The 17935-nt window shown below is 36.9% G+C and overlaps 2 protein-coding genes across 3 annotated transcripts; both read left to right on the top strand.

Moving 5' to 3' along the window:
- The first annotated feature begins 1520 nt into the window (after window positions 1–1520).
- LOC126633187 (low affinity sulfate transporter 3-like) lies at window positions 1521–6264 on the top strand. 2 transcript variants are annotated; one of them, XM_050303762.1, is made up of 12 exons: window positions 1523–2031; window positions 2125–2173; window positions 2270–2477; window positions 2575–2752; window positions 2931–2996; window positions 3087–3317; window positions 3522–3648; window positions 3785–4071; window positions 4937–5130; window positions 5230–5318; window positions 5617–5693; window positions 5769–6264. In XM_050303762.1, the coding sequence occupies exons 1-12, from the start codon at window positions 1567–1569 to the stop codon at window positions 5922–5924; spliced, it is 2127 nt and encodes a 708-aa protein (XP_050159719.1). In that variant the 5' UTR covers window positions 1523–1566; the 3' UTR covers window positions 5925–6264. The 2 variants fall into 2 exon arrangements, with proteins under 2 accessions (XP_050159720.1, XP_050159719.1); XM_050303763.1 differs by lacking the exon at window positions 5617–5693 and having other exon boundaries at window positions 1521–2031.
- A 749-nt stretch (window positions 6265–7013) lies between these two features.
- LOC126631433 (uncharacterized mitochondrial protein AtMg00810-like) lies at window positions 7014–7628 on the top strand. The gene has a single exon (XM_050301560.1). The coding sequence runs from the start codon at window positions 7014–7016 to the stop codon at window positions 7626–7628; it is 615 nt and encodes a 204-aa protein (XP_050157517.1).
- The last annotated feature ends 10307 nt before the right edge of the window (window positions 7629–17935 follow it).

The following is a 17935-nucleotide window of genomic DNA, read 5'->3' as shown; positions in this document are numbered from 1 at the left end:
CTTCCGGGCAGGGATTGGCTCTGATACCAAATTGTCATATTCAGGCCCGGGCCCCTACCACATCCTGGGCTCGACTCCGCCATAGCACGATATTGTCCGCTTTGGGCCCCGATCACGCCCTCACGGTTTTGTTTCTGGGAACTCACACATGAGAACTTCCCAGTGGGTCACCCATCCTAGGATTGCTCTCACGTGAACTCGCTTAACTTCGGAGTTCCGATGGAACCTGAAGCCAATGAGCTACTAAAAGGCCTCGTGCTAGGTAGAGATGAGAATATACATATAAGACATAGAGGATTCACTCCCCTGAGCGATGTGGGATGTTACATTTGGTATCTACCGTCTAGTCCCAAACATCTAACTTTTTCAAACAACAAAAAAACATCTTAATGTACCTAGTTGGTAAAATGAAAAAAGAAGGACCAATAAAACTATAGAATTCAACAAATAAAGTTTGGCCATTTATAAGGTTTTGTTCAACAATGAAGGGTGGGAGAAATTTTGATAGTTGAAGAAGGTAAATAATACGTTAAAAATTACGTGGGGTGTACTTAGAAATTTCTTATTTTTTTAAAACCTAGTAAGGTCGAAATTGTTATTGTATAGTAGGATACAAAAGTTATTTAATATTGAATTTTAATGTGGGGTGCATTCAACATTATGTGAGGTTCTAATGTAAAAAAACCTAATTTTATTGTTGTTTTTTGTTTCAAAACATTTATTATAATAGTTTAATATAATAAAATAATAGTTTAATTTGACATATCGAATGAAAAGAAAATCTTTAAAAGATGTCAAATGCCGCATAAGCTGTCAAAAAGTAAATTTTATATTTAAAATTTGATATCTTAGAGATGCTCTAGGTTTTTAGTATCAGATCCCAAAAAAAAAAAAAAAAAAAAAAAAAATTATGTGTTGGGAAAGTGGTCCCTTCGGGGCATCTATTGTTTTATATTTTTATTATAAGCAATTTTAAAACTTTAAATTAGATTAAAAGGAGGGAATTAGTATGAATGAAAGACACAGTTAGTTGAATATGAACCTATCAACCAACGCAATTGACATCTATTAAAAATTAGGGTAATTTGAAATTTACATCTTGCAACCCTTAGTTTTTTTCGTTTTAGTTTCATACCTAAATTTTGATTTTTCTGGCACTTAAATACTTTCTTAGGCTTTCCATCAAGTTCTCTGTTTAATGATGACGTGGCATAACTTTAACCCACCCTATTTGCCACCATATTTGCCAAGAATTTGCACTAGACACGGTGGCTTGGATTTAGAAGAGAATCTCTCGTCCACGTGGCAAATATGGTGCACCAAAGTTATGCCATGTCATCACTTAACGGAAAACTTGACGGAAAGCCTAAAGAAAGTATTAAATTAAATTAATACTTGACGGAAAGCCTAAAGTGAGAATTCCCGTAAAACTTAAAACGTTACATGGAAATTAAATTAATGTGTCGTGCTTATAACACTCATTATTCATTATGAATGAGCTCATCAATTGTGATGAGTTAATGTTTCAATATGCAATAAGCAGCTGCAGTTATTTTGACATTATCAATGTATTTAATGACTGCATTCATTCAAACATCTCTGTCATGGTTTGGTACAAAAACTAGAACACCATTGCAGGTACCTAAAATATTTGCGACTCAAGAGAGTTCACCCAAACACTTCAAATTTTTAGCCACCATGGCTTCACTGCCAACTGAGGTCTTCAGTACTGTGGAGCTTCAGCAGCAGCACCGCCATGCCGAGGACACTTCTGGTCGGGCCGAGAGAGCTCAGTGGCTTCTCTCTTCTCCAGATCCACCAGGGTTATGGCAGCAGCTCATTCATGGCATAAAATCCAATCTTCTTCCTCAAGGAAACAGATACTCCAAGCAGAAAACACCAGCAAACCGAGCCTTTTCGTTATTTCGCGGTCTGTTTCCAATCCTTAGCTGGGGAAGGAATTACAAGGCATCAAAGTTTAAAAATGATGTGATGGCAGGTTTGACACTGGCCAGCCTTAGTGTTCCTCAGGTAAGTTTTTCGGTTTAATTTACTTAGAAAATTCCATAAAAATGTCGTAATTTTTTTTGTTATACATTTTTGTACTTTTTATGAACTTGGCAGAGTATTGGATATGCTAATCTTGCAAAACTTGATCCGCAATATGGCCTGTGTAAGTTGTTCATTTTGTTTTATTTGTCAGCAAATTTTGTTCATTCTTTTGGTTTTATCTTATCGGTTTTTTTTTCATTTGGGTTATTGCATTTAGATACAAGCATTGTTCCACCTCTGATTTATTCTCTAATGGGGAGCTCAAGAGAGCTAGCAATTGGGCCAGTGGCTGTGGTTTCCATGTTCCTATCATCCTTGATTCAGAAGATAGAAGATCCTGTGGCCAATCCTATTGCATACCGAAATCTTTTGTTCACCGTGACATTTTTTGCAGGAATCTTCCAAGCTGCATTTGGAATTTTCAGGCAAGTTGATCAGCAAACTTGTTTCTACTGCAACCTTCCGAAATGTAATTTCGATTTTCATCCTAACACAGTTAGTCCATTCTTGTACTACTTGCAGGTTGGGATTTCTTGTGGACTTTCTTTCGCATGCTGCAATTGTAGGGTTTATGGCTGGTGCAGCCATCGTCATTGGCCTCCAACAACTCAAGGGCCTTCTTGGGATCAGCCACTTCACCACCAACACCGATATAATCTCCGTCTTGGAGTCTGTTTTCGATTCAATTGTTCATGAACCAGTAAGTTAATTAGACACTTACAGCAATAACAAATATTAATTTAGTGTATATAATTCAGTATATTTTGTTTCTTAAAAAAAATTATGTATATTTTGTGTTTTCTTAAAAAAATTATGGTACTTTTTTTTATGCTCATTTTTCGATTCACGAAAGTTAACAGATAGTGTTTCAATGGCAGTGGCACCCTCTGAACATCGTCCTTGGTTGTGCATTCTTGATATTCCTCCTAATTGCTAGGTTTATTGTAAGTACTTATTAAATTCTAGCAGTCTCAGATTTTATTTGGCAATTTTAGATTTAGCCTTCATAGACATTAATTTTTTTTTATTTGCAGGGAAAAAGAAACAAAAAGCTCTTTTGGCTACCAGCAATTGCCCCACTTATATCAGTTATATTATCTACTTTGATAGTGTATTTAACAAAAGCTGACAAGCATGGAGTAAATATTGTAAAACATATCAAAGGGGGACTAAATCCAAGCTCAGCTCATCAGCTACAACTCAGAGGCCCACATGTTAGACAAGCAGCCAAAGCAGGACTCATTTCTGCTATCATTGCTCTTGCTGTGAGTTCTCTGCATTGCTTTCTCTACATATTTAATCTTGATCAAGTTGTAGACCCCATCAAAATTCCGAAATTAAGCGAGTTTGGCTGAAAGTAGTACTAGGATGATCGAGCTCCTCGTATTGCATCCCACTCTTTTTTATTTTGTGTCCGATAAAAGGGTTGTAGATTTTTCATGATAACTAAATTTTTTTTGACTTCTCAGGAGGCCATTGCCGTCGGTCGATCTTTTGCTGCCATCAAAGGGTACCATCTTGATGGTAACAAGGAAATGCTAGCCATGGGATGCATGAACATTGCTGGATCATTAACTTCATGCTATGTTGCAACTGGTGAGTTATGTTTATAACTAGCACAGTGTACTTTCCCCTCTGAAACCAAGTTTGCAACCCTCTTTCCGAAGTTTAGATAAAATTAATTATAATATCGCTCGAATAATAAGTAATTGATGGATTTTGGCTTCTGCAGGTTCATTTTCAAGAACTGCAGTAAATTTTAGTGCAGGGTGTCAAACTGCGGTATCAAATATAGTGATGGCTCTCACTGTAATTTTGTCACTGGAATTACTTACTAGGCTATTGTATTTCACTCCCATTGCAATCCTTGCTTCAATCATCCTATCAGCTCTTCCTGGGCTCATTGATATCAATGGAGCTTACCACATTTGGAAGGTTGACAAATTGGACTTCCTTGCTTGCGTTGGTGCATTCTTGGGGGTCTTGTTTGCATCAGCAGAAATTGGTCTTCTTGCTGCGGTAACTAATTTTCAATCTTTTCACTTTTAATCCTTCAAATATGCATTTTACCCGTTGTGCGTACATGACACTAATTTCCATACCTAAGTTTTAAATTAGAGCGAAGATCTCTTACCCTAAAGAATAGAATGTACAGTAGACATAAACGTAGTCAAGTTAATTGAAGCATTAATTAAAGCAATATGCTTCGTCTTCTGCACTCTGATTAAAACTCTTCATTTTTTTTCCATATAATTAGGTTAGATTTCTTAGAATATTGCTCAATGAAACAAAAGAATAGAATGTTCTGAATTCTACCTATGGAGAGTCAAATTTGATCAAGGGGTAGGCTCCGTCTCGTGATAGGATTGGATATTTTAGTGGTGGTTAAGATACGACCAGCCTAGTGGGACTGGATGCTTATCTTTAGTGTGATTTGGTCCTACAAGCAGACCACAAAGTAGAAGAGTCAGGTCAATCCTTTTGGATTGTCCACTTTTTGTTATATCAAATAGCACAATGGAGCTTGATGGCTAGGTACGTAGGTTCCTATGCTTAATGTAATGTAATAGATATCTCACGAGCATCTTGCAAGGCCCATACATAAACCCACTGAGATTTGAATGATTGTAAGCCAATAACAAAAAAAAAAGTATGTTTTTACATAGATTAACAATAATGCATGAAAGCGTTATATATATATATATAAACTGAAGCCACTATACAATGGAGTTTTACTTTCATGGATTGATTCTGCTAGAATCTATCAAAGTTATTGTCACATTTTGAATATATTACAATTATCAAGCTAAAACTAAGCACTAAGAATATATGGTCAGAAATCATGTGTTTGATTCTGATCAGTTTTTGGAGTGCATATATGCAGGTAAGCATCTCTTTTGCAAAGATATTGATAAATTCACTTAGACCTGGAATAGAAGTTCTAGGGAGACTTCCAACAACAGACATCTTTTGTAACATCAATCAGTATCCCATGGCCATTGAAACTCCAAGCATCTTGATAATTGGCATCAACTCCTCTTTGCTTTGCTTTGCCAATGCTAATTCTGTGAAAGAAAGGTATGTGAGTATTATTTAAGTTTATGTCCTTCTCCTTCAGTTGACATAATTAATTTGGACATAGAAATAACTAATGCATGAAGGCTATATTTATTCTAGGGTATTGAAGTGGGTGACAAAAGAAGAGGATGAGACAGGAGATCCGAAAGAAAAAAGAAGAATTCAACATGTAATCCTTGATATGTCCAGTAAGTACGGTCAGTTTGAAGTTATTTGAAACATTAAGGCTAGTTTGATGTATCACTTGCTAGAACTAATCATACAAATAAATTTTACTATTTGTAGAACTGACACATAAAAATTATTATTATATTGTTTTTGAAAACGGCACAAAATTAAATCTAAACAAAACTTGATTAAAAATGTAAAATAAGTTAGCCCAGTTTGACTCAACCCATTTAAGATTGACATTTTTTTTTACGAAGAATTATGTATATGTCTTGATTTATTCATCTACTAATTAATGTAAATTTCCTCTTATGATAGATGTGATGAATGTGGACACTTCCGGAATTCTTGCCCTAGAAGAAATACACAAGAAGTTGTGTTCATATGGCATACAAGTGTGTGTTTCATCTGCATGTCAAAACTACTTGTCTAATTTAAAAGATAATTAATTCTATTTGTTTGGATTGCAGTTAGCTATAGCCAACCCAAGGTGGCAAGTGATTCACAGGCTAAAGGTGTCCAAATTGGTAGACAAGATTGGAGGAGAGAGTGTTTTCCTCACCGTTGGTGAAGCACAGGCATGCCTTACTACCAAAGTGGCTGGTGAGCAGCTGTTGATGGTTTGAGTGCATCTCATAACTTCTTGAGGAATCGTTCTTTAGTTGTTGTGAAGGACTGATTTTTCTCAATCTTTTCTACATTGGCCCATAGGAGCAAGTAAAAAAATTGAGAAACAAAATCATCTGATTTAATTTGTTCTCGAGATCTATGATATTAAGTTATTAAGCTATGTCACCCTAATAAAGTGCACATGCTTTGAGAAATATGTACAGAGATGTTTGAGATTTTTCTTTGTTGGCCATACACATAGAGGTGGCTTTAGTCATATGTCAATGTTCACTTTTACAATCTTCTACTGAAACAAAGGTGGGAATCAATGCACGTTGCTAACTTTCAGCCCTGTTATTGGAGAGATTCTTTTATACAATCGGTTGTATGTGTTAATATTTAAATGAATAATGACATAAAACGTGCTGAGCGATGCAAAAATAAAAGAGGGTCCTAATTTTGTGTATTGTCACTCGTGGTCCGTTTTGTAAATCATGTTTGTCATTATAAGACATTCAATATTCTCAAAGTTAATCGACTATTGTAGCATCGGCTTATGGAATCTTTGGATGGTCTATACTTTTGGACCAATTGACTTTTGAGACCTTGTGTTAGAGATGGTGTTAAAGCAGAGTCCTAACCAATCTTACCTTCCTTTGTTTGTGATAAACTCCAAGTATTAATGCTGCTGTATTACCAGGTTGTATTGGGAGAAATATAATCCCATTAGGACTCTTGTATAGCTGAACCATTTGTGTGTATTCATACAACAACTCAAACAACGAATGAATACAACTTTCACAAATATTCTATAGACTTTTGTTATTGGTTTTATTCTTTACTATGGCTGGTCTGTTCGCCAACTTGATGTGAAAAATGCTTTCCTACACGGCCACTTGCAAGAGGAGGTGTATATGTCTCAACTGCCTGGATTCATTGTTCCTCAAAGACCTAATCATGTTTGTCATCTTATCAAGGCTCTTTAGGGTCTTAAACAGGCCCCGTGGGTATGGTTCCACCGCTTCAGTTCTTATTTATTCAGCTACGGTTTCGTACAAAGCAAAGCCGACAACTCCTTATTCCTTTATCGCCGTGGTTCGTCCCGTATGTGGTTGTTGTTGTATGTTGACGACATTGTTTTAACCGGAAGCCACTCCTCCGTTTTGCAGCACTTCATCGCATCCTTGGGTAAGATTTTTGACTTGAAGGATTTGGGAACTTTAAATTATTTCTTGGGGATACAAGTTCAAACCACCTCTAGCGGCATCCATCTTTCTCAAGCCAACTATGCCTGTGATTCATTAAAAAAGGCGTGCATGCTAGAGAAACCAAGTTCTACACCTGCAAAGGTCTCCCCATCCGCTCATGATGGTCCTCTTCTGTCCTCTCCTACCGAGTTCCGTATGCTTGTGGGCTGCCTCCAATATCTAATGTTAACACGTCCCGACATTTCGTTTGCTGTTAACAGCGTCGGACAGTACATGAGTGACCCTCGATTGCCTCATCTCTTGGCTGTCAAGCGTATATTACGCTATATCAAGGGGACTATTGATCACGGTTTGCTTCTTCGACCACAACCTCTTTCTGATCGCATTTCAGCCTATTCTGACCCCGATTGGGCGTGGTGTGTCGATACCCGCCGCTCAACCACGGGTTATTTGATTTATCACGGCACAAATTTAGTCTCGTGGTCTTCTACATCCCACGGTGTCGAAATCTAGCGCCGAATCCGAATATCGGGCTTTATCCCATGCCTGCGCTGAAACTATGTGGCTGACCTATTTGTTTTATGAACTTGGCGTCTCCACTCAGTTCCCTATTTACCTTTATTGTGATAATCTTAGCGCCACATACATGGCTACCAACCCCGTATTCCATGCCCGCACGAGACACATCGAGTTGGACTACCATTTTGTACGCGAACGCGTGGCCTTCGGCAGCCACCAAGTTCCGTTTTTACCTTCAGTTGATCAGCCTGCAGACTTGTGGACAAAAGGCTTACTCAAGGCACGGCATTTCGTTCTTCGGTCCAAACTCGTTCATATTCTTTCATAGTGTTCCACGATTTTCATGGTGTCAGTTTAGTGCTTTTTCAATATCTATCAGAATCTAAATATTTTTATGTTAAATTTTTCATAGAATTAAATTAGGATAGTCTACATAATTTAATTTTTTTAGATCACTTTAAGAAAAAATATTATCCTAAATTCATTCTTTAATAATTTCGGGCTAAAAGTTTAACCTAGAAAGGTTGGAGGAGAAAAACTGTTTTTGGATTAAAACCTAAATTTTATGAGTTAAAATTTTTAGGTTTTTTAGGTTTTAGCCCAAGGGTTGGAGATGGTCTTAGTGCGTTTTATTAAATTTGTTTAGGAAAATTTTATTTAAACCCATGTAACCTATTTCTACACCCAATTTACTCTTTGCACCAATTTGATTTTTAACTAAACTATTAATATCTTTTTAAACCCTAATTTACTACCTAATATACCCCCATAAACTCAATTCAATATGTGAATTTATTTTTACACCCATAGTTGTTGGTTTCTCCCGATTTAAGTAATAGAACCATTGAATTTTGGCAATTAAAAGCTCCAATCATGATCTCTTCAAGCTGAGAGATGAATATTGAACACCATTTCTTTAAAACTAAGTCTTAAGATTGATTAATTACACTATTTTCTTCTTCTTCTTCCTCCTTGAAATTAAACTCATACAGAACAAGCATGCATGTCTCCAATTATGCTTTCTTAAGCCAGAAGTAATAAATTTTTTTCAACAAAACCGATTCCAATAACAACAACTATGAGCCTATGACCAAAACCAGAGCAAGAAGCAAACCATATATCTAAAACTACTATAATCTACGGGGAGGTGATTTGAACTTAGGTACAAGGGGGTGGACGCACTGCCCTGACCAACTAGTCTAACCCACATCTGCAGACAACAAACTGAGTTCAGTTCTCATCAGTCCTATAATCCTATTCAAACACTAAACCAAGAACACAGAGAAGAAACAAACTTGACAAAAGCATTAACAAACAATTACACATTTCGAAATTCGAAAGAATTAAATGATACATGTCTAGTTCAACCTTCTAATTTAGCTGCAAATTCCCACAACCCTTCACCCTTTTAAATCGTAAATACTAGTTTAGTACATAAAATTTTAAGAATGTACATGTTAAAGACTTGAAGCCTATTAAGGTTTTAGCCAGAATGAACGTAGGATAAACAAATAGTGATCGTAGGGTTTAATTATAGTATTTGGGTATATTGATAAATTTGAGTTTTATTATTAATTTCATTTTGTACTTAATAGTAATTATGCAATAGAGTAAAATAGATAATTAACATTAAAATTTAAGTTTGGTGTAAAAAGAGGTTACATGGGTTTAAATAAAATTTCCCATTTGTTTATCCACAACAACACTTTTGCTTGAGCACAAGTGCTTCAAGCATGCAAACGAAAGACACATCTAGCCTTGCATCCTCGAATTGAACCTAGGGCCCCGTGCCTTTTCCTTCTCTTTCAAAAACTCTATATCTAAGGCCATCTCCAACCGATCCGGCCAAAGGGCTATATGGCTAAAACTAGCTCGAAATGACACGAAAACAGCCTCCAACCGAGGGCTAGGTCAAGGGCTTGTGGGCCCTATAGAGCCAAAACCACCAAATTAGGCCAACTGGTTGGCTTAAAGGAGCCAGCTAGCCAGCCCCAGGCAGGCCTAAATTTTGAACACTTGGTGTCAGCATGACATCAGCTAGTAACGACACCAGGTTACCGTTGGATTTGAATTTTTTTTTTTGGACAATTTAAAAAATAAAAAATAAAAAATTCTAATTTTTTTTCCTATAAATACCTAAGCCATTCCTACACTATTTCTCACATAATTTTCACCATTCCATACTATCTTACTTCATTTTATTTCAATTCTTCACATTCTATTCTCTTACCTCTTCCAATAATCTTTCCTTCAAATATTTCAATAATTTTCAAATGGTCACATCTACAATGAAAGGTAGGGCTTGGACCCGAAAAGAAGAAGCTCTTTGCAGGGCTTATAGATTGGTCTCAAAAGATAGTGTGAGGGGGAGTTCTCAAACAAGTGAAGGTGTTTGGACTCGTACGTCCAAAAAGTACTATGAGTTCTTCGAAGGCACCACTCCACCAAATTCCCAAAACCACGAGAGTTTTTCTTCAAGATGGAAAAAAACATCTTCGTCCAAGTTTGAATAAATAGAATCAAGCAGTGTTAAAGGCTGGAAGCAGACATGAAAACGAAGCCAATTACTATGACAAAGTAAATGTTTTCATAAGTTATTTTAAATATTTAATTATATTACATTTAATTTCATAAATTAATTTCCTTTAATTTTTGTAATTATATTTTCTAGGTACGCCAAGCGGAGGAATTGTATATGGAGGACAACTTGAAACCCTTTAGTCATCACGGTTGTTGGGAATTGTAAAGGGTGGGTGTTATTTGAAGATCCACCTCAAGAAAGAGTTGGTCCTATGCCGGTGTTAGAAAATGCATCTTCAAATGCAGTTGGGGATGAACATGGATCTCCTACCATTCAAGAAACAAGGGTAGAAAATCCGTCTTTAGGTGAAGGTTCCATACCTAGGGCTACGGGACGAGACAAGGCCTGAAAATTGATGGAAAAGGGCAAGGCAAAGGATGATTACGCCTTTCAACAGGAAATGGCATCCTCATTGTGATTAATGGTGGAGCAAAATGCCTTTGCACCAGAAGAAAGGAACTGTAGGCACGAAAAACGGCAAAACAAATACAAGAAGAGATGGATGATAGGAACATGCAAATGAACATTTCGGATTACACTCCAATGAGTAAGTCATATTTTGATAGGAAAAAGAGGGAAATTGTGGCCCAACGGGAGTTGTGTACATCTGACTATACTCCTACAATGGCGGATGATGATGATGATTATAGTCTTTAAATTTAAGTTGTTGTAGTTTTAAATTTAAGTTGTTGTAGTCTTTCATATTTAAATTGTAGTTTTTAAATTTAAGTTGTCGTAGTCTTAAATTAAAATAATAAATTATGTTTGGCCTATGGCTCTTTGGCCCTCTCGGTTGGAGATGGTTTTTTGTCACACGGCTATGTTTGGCCTATGACCCTTTGGCCCCCTCGGTTGGAGATGGTATGAAATATGGCATGTCACTGTTCATTAAAATATAATTTCTTGGAGGGCTATAGGGCTAAAGGGAGCTATCTAGCCCTATACTACAAAACAACATAAACCCAAGAAGTAAGGATTTAAATCATAATCCAATAATTAATCAAACCCCCTCTTGGAAGTAGCTTATTCTACTTCAACAAAGTTGGACCTCATTTACAGACGAGTTGGAAAATGTCTGCAGCCAAATCCAATTTGGCCCGGAAAGGCTCCAATTTGGCTCGTACCCGTCGGAACCCTAGAATGGATGAGCTTCGATTCTCCTTCCTGAAGGGTGAAATCGACTTCGAATGCCTCCGATGCTCAGGCACTGTTCTTGGTGATTTTGACTTAAAAACCCACGAATTTGGGTGAAGATGGAAGATGGAGGGTTGAGGAAGAGGTTGCATGTGTTGTATGGTGATGATTTGACTGAAGAAATGGCGAAATTTGCTGGAATTTGTTGGGTTAGGTGTGCCGGTGCTAGGACCGACGGGAATGAAGCTTTCCTTCCTTTTTCTTTTTCCCTTCTTCCCCTTTTTCTTTTCTCACGCCACCCCTGTGGCTTTTTTTCTTCTTTTCTTTTAGCCACTGCCGTGGCTTTTTCTTCTCCTTTCAGTTTTTTTTTTTTTTTAGCAACACAAGTTTAAACGTCCGTAATTATATCGTTATAATCCGGACTCGTAAATGGTTTTCGCCTATGCGTTCGTGATCTCGATATCTATTCAACAATATAATTTGTGACCTCGAATGGTCTACGGATTTTAAATAATTAATTTCTCAAAAAATATAAAATCTCAATAATACCAATACGTATAATATAACAGTGAAATTCAGGAACGAGATTTCACACCACCATTACCCACAAGGGTAAAGGAATAGCACCACTGCTTGATAACTGGAAAATCCCTATGTGTGTCAACCTCCGTGCTCCGTGGCAAGACAGACTGGCAAAAATGCCCAACCTTTACTCACATCGAGAAAACACTCCCAATAGGATTACTTGCTCAAAAATCGAAGAGGCACCGCTCTCCGAATCTTGAGAGCCAGACTCCCACCACGATTGCTTTCTCAAAAATCGAAGAGGCACCGCTCTCCGACTCTTGAGAGCCAAACTCCCACCAGGATAACTTGCTAAAAAATCGAAGAGGCATCGCTCTTCGAACTTCGAGAGCCAGATTTCCTTGGATAAAGCTTGTCTATAATCTTCACACGCAACATCAACTTTCCAGATACCACAGACCACTTTTTCAAAGTGCTCTGACAAATTTAAAACACGTGAATCTTGTAGCTCCCACTACATTGTTATGATTGAGAAGTACTTACTTGGCATTGCTCTCAAGTACTCATCTTCAACATCTTATACTTCTAGAAAAGATACCACATCTGCCTGAGGACCAGATAGTGTAAGTGAGAAAGATACAAGGAAGCATGTGGAGACAAGCGCAACAGAACACGTGCCGATTCATCTATTACTTTGTCAACAGCAAAAGTATCCCATATCATCAAAGTCGAACGCACTCTTGATTTGATGGACTTGTTTTGACCCTCAAATTCTTGAGTCGGCCTTATACTCTGGAGGAAACCAGAAAACCCTCAAGTCCAGTTTAAGAATAAGCTTGTGGAAAGTTACTTTTTCAAAAGAAAAAGTATCTCATATCATCTCTTCTCCTTTTTCTTCTCTTTATCTTTCTTGCTGCCTTCAAGATAGGGAGAATGAGAACAATAAGCCAGAACTCAAAATCAAACCGCTGATCTGAGACTGATTGCTTGGAATTCAGATTGCTTACCTTGTCTGTCACCTCTTTCGATAGATCTACTCGCTCAGAGACTTTGGGGACTTCTACTATAGGGTTTGTATCGCACTTGACCAAGCTTGAAACTATAAGTAAGCTTCAAGTGAAATTGATACATTACCTTGTGCATCTCCATTGGTTAAAGATATCACCCCTAGATGGAGGAAAAGTACTTCCAGAGAAGATGCTACATCTTCCTATAAGACAGATAAGGCAAGTGAAAACGATACCACACTTCGGTACTTAGAAGTTTCGTGATTACTCAGCGGCTTGGATCTTGCAAGTCCCCAGCCGAGGTGCTTCCCTCACTCGAGAACTTAGGGGAGCACTGTTTGTACCATACTTGACTAATCCTGAAACTACCAAGCACCAGTCAACGTTATACCGTCAAGGACCCAGAAGAGTTTCCCTTCAACCAGGATGCCAATCACAGTGCGACACATGTCAATATCAGAGGCCAATCATAACACGACACGTGTCAATGTCAGAACAAAGCTAGAAACTCTCTTCTATAAAAGGAGATCATTCTCCCACAATAATCCCTAATATCATTTATACTAAATCATTCACTAGTACTCACTAAAGAAGAGCTTGAACCTATGTAATGAGAACTCATCTACTCCGTGGACGTAGCCAGTTTGGGTGAACCACGTACATCTTATGTTTGCTTCCCTGTCTCTATCCATTTACATACTTATCCACACTAATGATCGGAGCAATCTAGCGAAGGTCACAAACTTGACACTTTCTGTTATACCAAAGTCCTAGTTGATTTTGTGCATCAACAGTACTAAAATGCTAAAACACATTCAAAAGCTTTGCATTCAAAACTCTTACTGATCAGACCAGTACACTATTGTCAAGCTTTTGTTTGGCTTCAATGGAACACTTGTGATACCAAGCTTATTACATTCAAATCTAATATCAGTCCAGTACATCTTCAACATATATTGCATACATATATTTGTATACGTACAACAACTGAAAATAAAACTTTAATTACTGCCATAATGACAAATATATGAATATATCAGTCCATGCTTATTCAAAACATAAAGGCAAAAATGAAATGAAAGAACAACCCTTACTCCCATATAGCATCAGAATCAAATGAGTAAATGACTCCCATATTCATGACATGATCCTTGAACACTCCAATAGCCAAAAACTTTGTAAGAGGATCTGCAATCATTGACTTGCCTTCACCTCTTCCTTTATAGACAAATATTTCATGTCCATCATGTAAGAAGGATGAAATACAAAACTGTGATCCAAGTGAGAAGGTAATCAAAGGTCATATCAATGCCACTTGTCAAGAGATTAAATAGGCTGTTATATGTAGTTAGTTGGAGTCTATTTTTCTTATAAGATTTGTTAGAGATATAGTTGGTTGGTATAAGGAGAAGGTTAGAGTAACTTGCTCTGCAAGTCTTGTAACAGCAACACCTATATAGGTGATCATTGTAATCCATTGAGTAATCAATCAAGAAAACATTTCAGCTACAAATCTCTCTCTCTCTCTTCCTCTCTCTATCTGTTTTTTCTGCATTTTACAGTAATCTTCATATGGCATAAGGATATAGCCAAGAGGAAGGTGTATATTACTTGGAAACATTTAACCCTGTGGTAAACCTACAACAATAAGGCTGATGTTTGCATTAACTGCTCAATTCAAATGGTCTTTTAGGCAATTAGATGTAAAAAATGCCTTTCTATATGGCATACTTCAAGAATAAGTCTATATGGCACAACCTCCATGGTTTTAGAGTTCAACACATCCATCAAATTATGTCTGCAAGCTTCAAAATCATTATATGGTCTAAAACAAGCTCCCAGAGCTTGTAATGAGAGATTTACAAGTTTTTTTCACCAAGTTTAGGGTTCCAAGTTTCACAAGCTGATGCTTCTTTATTTATGCAACAGTCTTCAAAAGGAACTGTCTTATTGCTTCTGTATGTTGGCGATGTAATTCTCACAGGTAGTAGTTCTCAATTGATCAACCAAGTTATCACAGCTTTCACTGTAGAGTTTGAAATGAAAGATTTGCGTATATTACCCTATTTTGTAGGATTGTAGATTAGTTATACCTCAGAAGGATTGTTTGTGTCACAGACAAAATATATCAATGAGTTGATTGATAAAGTGGATTTGTAGGATTCTAAACCATGTGCTACACCATGTCTACCTTATCACAGGCAACTCAAAGATGATGGGAAGGCTTATCACAGTCCTGAACAATATAAGAGTGTTGTTGGGGCACTTCAATACCTCACTTTTACAAGACCTGACATAGTTTTTTCAGTAAATCAAGCTTGTCAATTCATGCACAATCCTATGGTTTCTCATGTGATTGTAGTTAAAAGAACCATTCGACATCTCAAAGGTACATCTACCTATGGTATTCATTTCAAACCAAGACCAATGCATTTGCAATCTTATAGTGATGCAGATTGGGCAGGTGATCTAAATGATAAGAGATCAACTTTGCAGGTGATCCAAATGATAAGAGATCAACTTTAGGCTTTGTAGTGTTTCTTGGTTTAAATCCTATTTCTTGGGCATCTAAGAAACAACGTACAGTTTCTCGATCTTCCACAGGACTCTAGCAATCACTGTTGCTGAATTGCCTGGATTGGACAACTCTTATGTAATGTTCATCACCAATGATATATTGTGATAATGTTTCAGCCATTGCACTCTCCACAAACCCTGGGTTTCATGCTAAGTCAAAACACATTGAAATAGACTACCACTTTATACGTGAGAGAGTTACTCGAGGAGAACTTTAAGTTCAACATGTATCATCTACAGACCAATTAGCAGACATTCTTACAAATGGCTTATCTGCACCATTGTTCCAACAACATTGTAGCAATCTCATGCTCAGTTCCCTAGAGCATCAGATTGAGGGGGGATGTAAGAATGATGACATACAAAACTGTGATCCAAGTGAGAAGGTAATAAATGGTCAGATCAATGCCACTTGTCAAGAGATTAATAGGTTGTTATATGTAGTTAGTTAGAATCTATTTTTTTATAAGATTTGTTAGAGATATAATTAGTTGGTATAAGGATGAGGTTAGAGTAACTTGCTCTATAGGTCTTGTAATAGCAACACCTACATAGGTGATCATTGTAATCCATTGAGTAATCAATCAAGAAAACATTTCAGCTACAAATCTCTCTATCTCTCTTCTCTCTCTCTCTTCCTCTCTATCTATTTTTCTGCATTTTACAACAATCTTCATACATCATTCATACATGTTTATGTTACACCTTTTGGCAAGAAACATAAACAACCATCATTTGAAAATAGATTATCTAGCCTTCTTGTATAATAGTAATGTAAAAGATTAAGAAAACAACCAAGATTTCAAGTCTTTGGACAAGAAAACAGTCAACTTAATTCTCGTTAAAATGTTATATCTTAAAAATCTCAAACCATTTAGACATTCATCTCTTTGGAAAAGAATATTGACATGTTATGTGTTTTAAAATCATAATTTATATAATACAGTTCTTGAAGTCTTTTCACTTTACTAAAAAACATATGTACAGAAGTATGCACTACAAAATCTAGCTCAGAAGTTTTTCCTGAGGAAGTAAACGTTAGTGTAGAAAATACTATCGTAAAAGACTTTATTGTTATGATTGCAACCATCTGAAGAAGCCAAGAAACATTAGGCAAAGAAGTTAGAAACATCAGTAAAGTAAATCCCAAAAACCTATCAATTATAAAATATTTTTTGGTCAAAACTAATTAAGCAATTTTTAGCTCAAAATTACCTCAAAATTCGAGCGGCCGTGAAAACAAGATCATTTAATTATGCATGTTTACATGGATGTGGAAAGTGACAATCCATCCTAACTGTGGCCAGTGGCCAAACTTAAGAAAATTCCCATCCGTTCAAGGTAGATAAGGAAGAGCAAGGAATGCCGGATAAACATTCCCTTGAAAAACAAATGAGGAAATACGTGTTAAATCACAGTCCTAGTCAACGCCAACTTTTGTGTTTATCCTTCTTTATAAATTTGAATATAAACTGTTAGTTAGTATCCGTGAAGAGAGAACAATGTAATCTATATATTACTTAGACTAGAACCTTTTGTACTCATGTATATTTACACGGCAAGATTAATCACAATACTCACAACTTCGGCAAATACTGCTTTTACCTTCTTGTTCTTCACTTTCACATGGTATCAGACTTTCATAACATGTTGCTCTATAATCAGCACTACCTAAACGCTCTCCAAAACATGTAGGTCCAGACGCAATGAACAATCCAAACAAGCACACATGTTCAACCAAATAAAGTATACAGAACATCCAATATAGAAAATAACACATAGGCACAGCAAAAACAATGAGGGGAAAAGTAGTTGTAAGTCACCTGGACATGCTCTTTTGTCAATGGAGGAATAGTTGCAATCAGTCGGTCCTCATCCACTTTAGGATTTAACCCCAATGGGGATTCAACAATGACAGTCTCTAAGTTTGATAAGGCTTCATGAGCCTGAGCTTGAAGATGCAAGTTTTCCAATTCCAATGGCCTATACGAGCTCATAGGCCAACCGACACAGACTTGCCGTGTCTTCTTCATGTATAATCGAAAACGTCGTCGCCTCTGCCACTATGACCGAGACCAACTGCAATAAGTTATTCTTGTAGGCATCGCTATTTTGGCTTCGTTTCATTGTCGATAGGAGTAAAAGGCTTAGAAATTGAATCATAATTCCATGTATCCTTTCCCAGACCAAAATTTCCATAAAATCCCACTTCGGTGAAGATTTAATAAACATTTGTCCAATTGTTAAAATTGCGTGATGGTTTGTTCCTTCAGCCAAGCTCCAACAAAACCAAGACACCATTGAGCAAGACTTTGGGAGTGAGAATTTAAAATTGGCAACATGCTTGGACCACCCATGCACGGGTGGAATTTGAAACTCGAATTCAAAAGATCCAAAACCCAACTCCATCAACCACACGAGCACAACAATCCATCCCAGAAAAACAAAAGAGAAAACCTCAAACATCAGTTGAAGAA

The sequence above is a fragment of the Malus sylvestris genome, chromosome 8, assembly GCF_916048215.2.
Source record: "Malus sylvestris chromosome 8, drMalSylv7.2, whole genome shotgun sequence".
Taxonomy (NCBI): Eukaryota; Viridiplantae; Streptophyta; class Magnoliopsida; order Rosales; family Rosaceae; genus Malus; species Malus sylvestris.
Note: the sequence above shows the minus strand (reverse complement) of the source record. Positions and strands in the feature narration are given on the sequence as shown.

Excerpts from the sequence above, each read along its gene's own strand:
- LOC126633187 (XM_050303762.1), top strand. The coding sequence starts at position 1,567 with ATGTATTTAATGACTGCATTCATTCAAACATCTCTGTCATGGTTTGGT. Across the intron at positions 5,319-5,616 it reads TGTAATCCTTGATATGTCCA|ATGTGATGAATGTGGACACT; the intron begins GTAAGTACGGTC and ends CTCTTATGATAG. Across the intron at positions 5,694-5,768 it reads TGTGTTCATATGGCATACAA|TTAGCTATAGCCAACCCAAG; the intron begins GTGTGTGTTTCA and ends TTTGGATTGCAG.
- LOC126631433 (XM_050301560.1), top strand. The coding sequence starts at position 7,014 with ATGTGGTTGTTGTTGTATGTTGACGACATTGTTTTAACCGGAAGCCAC.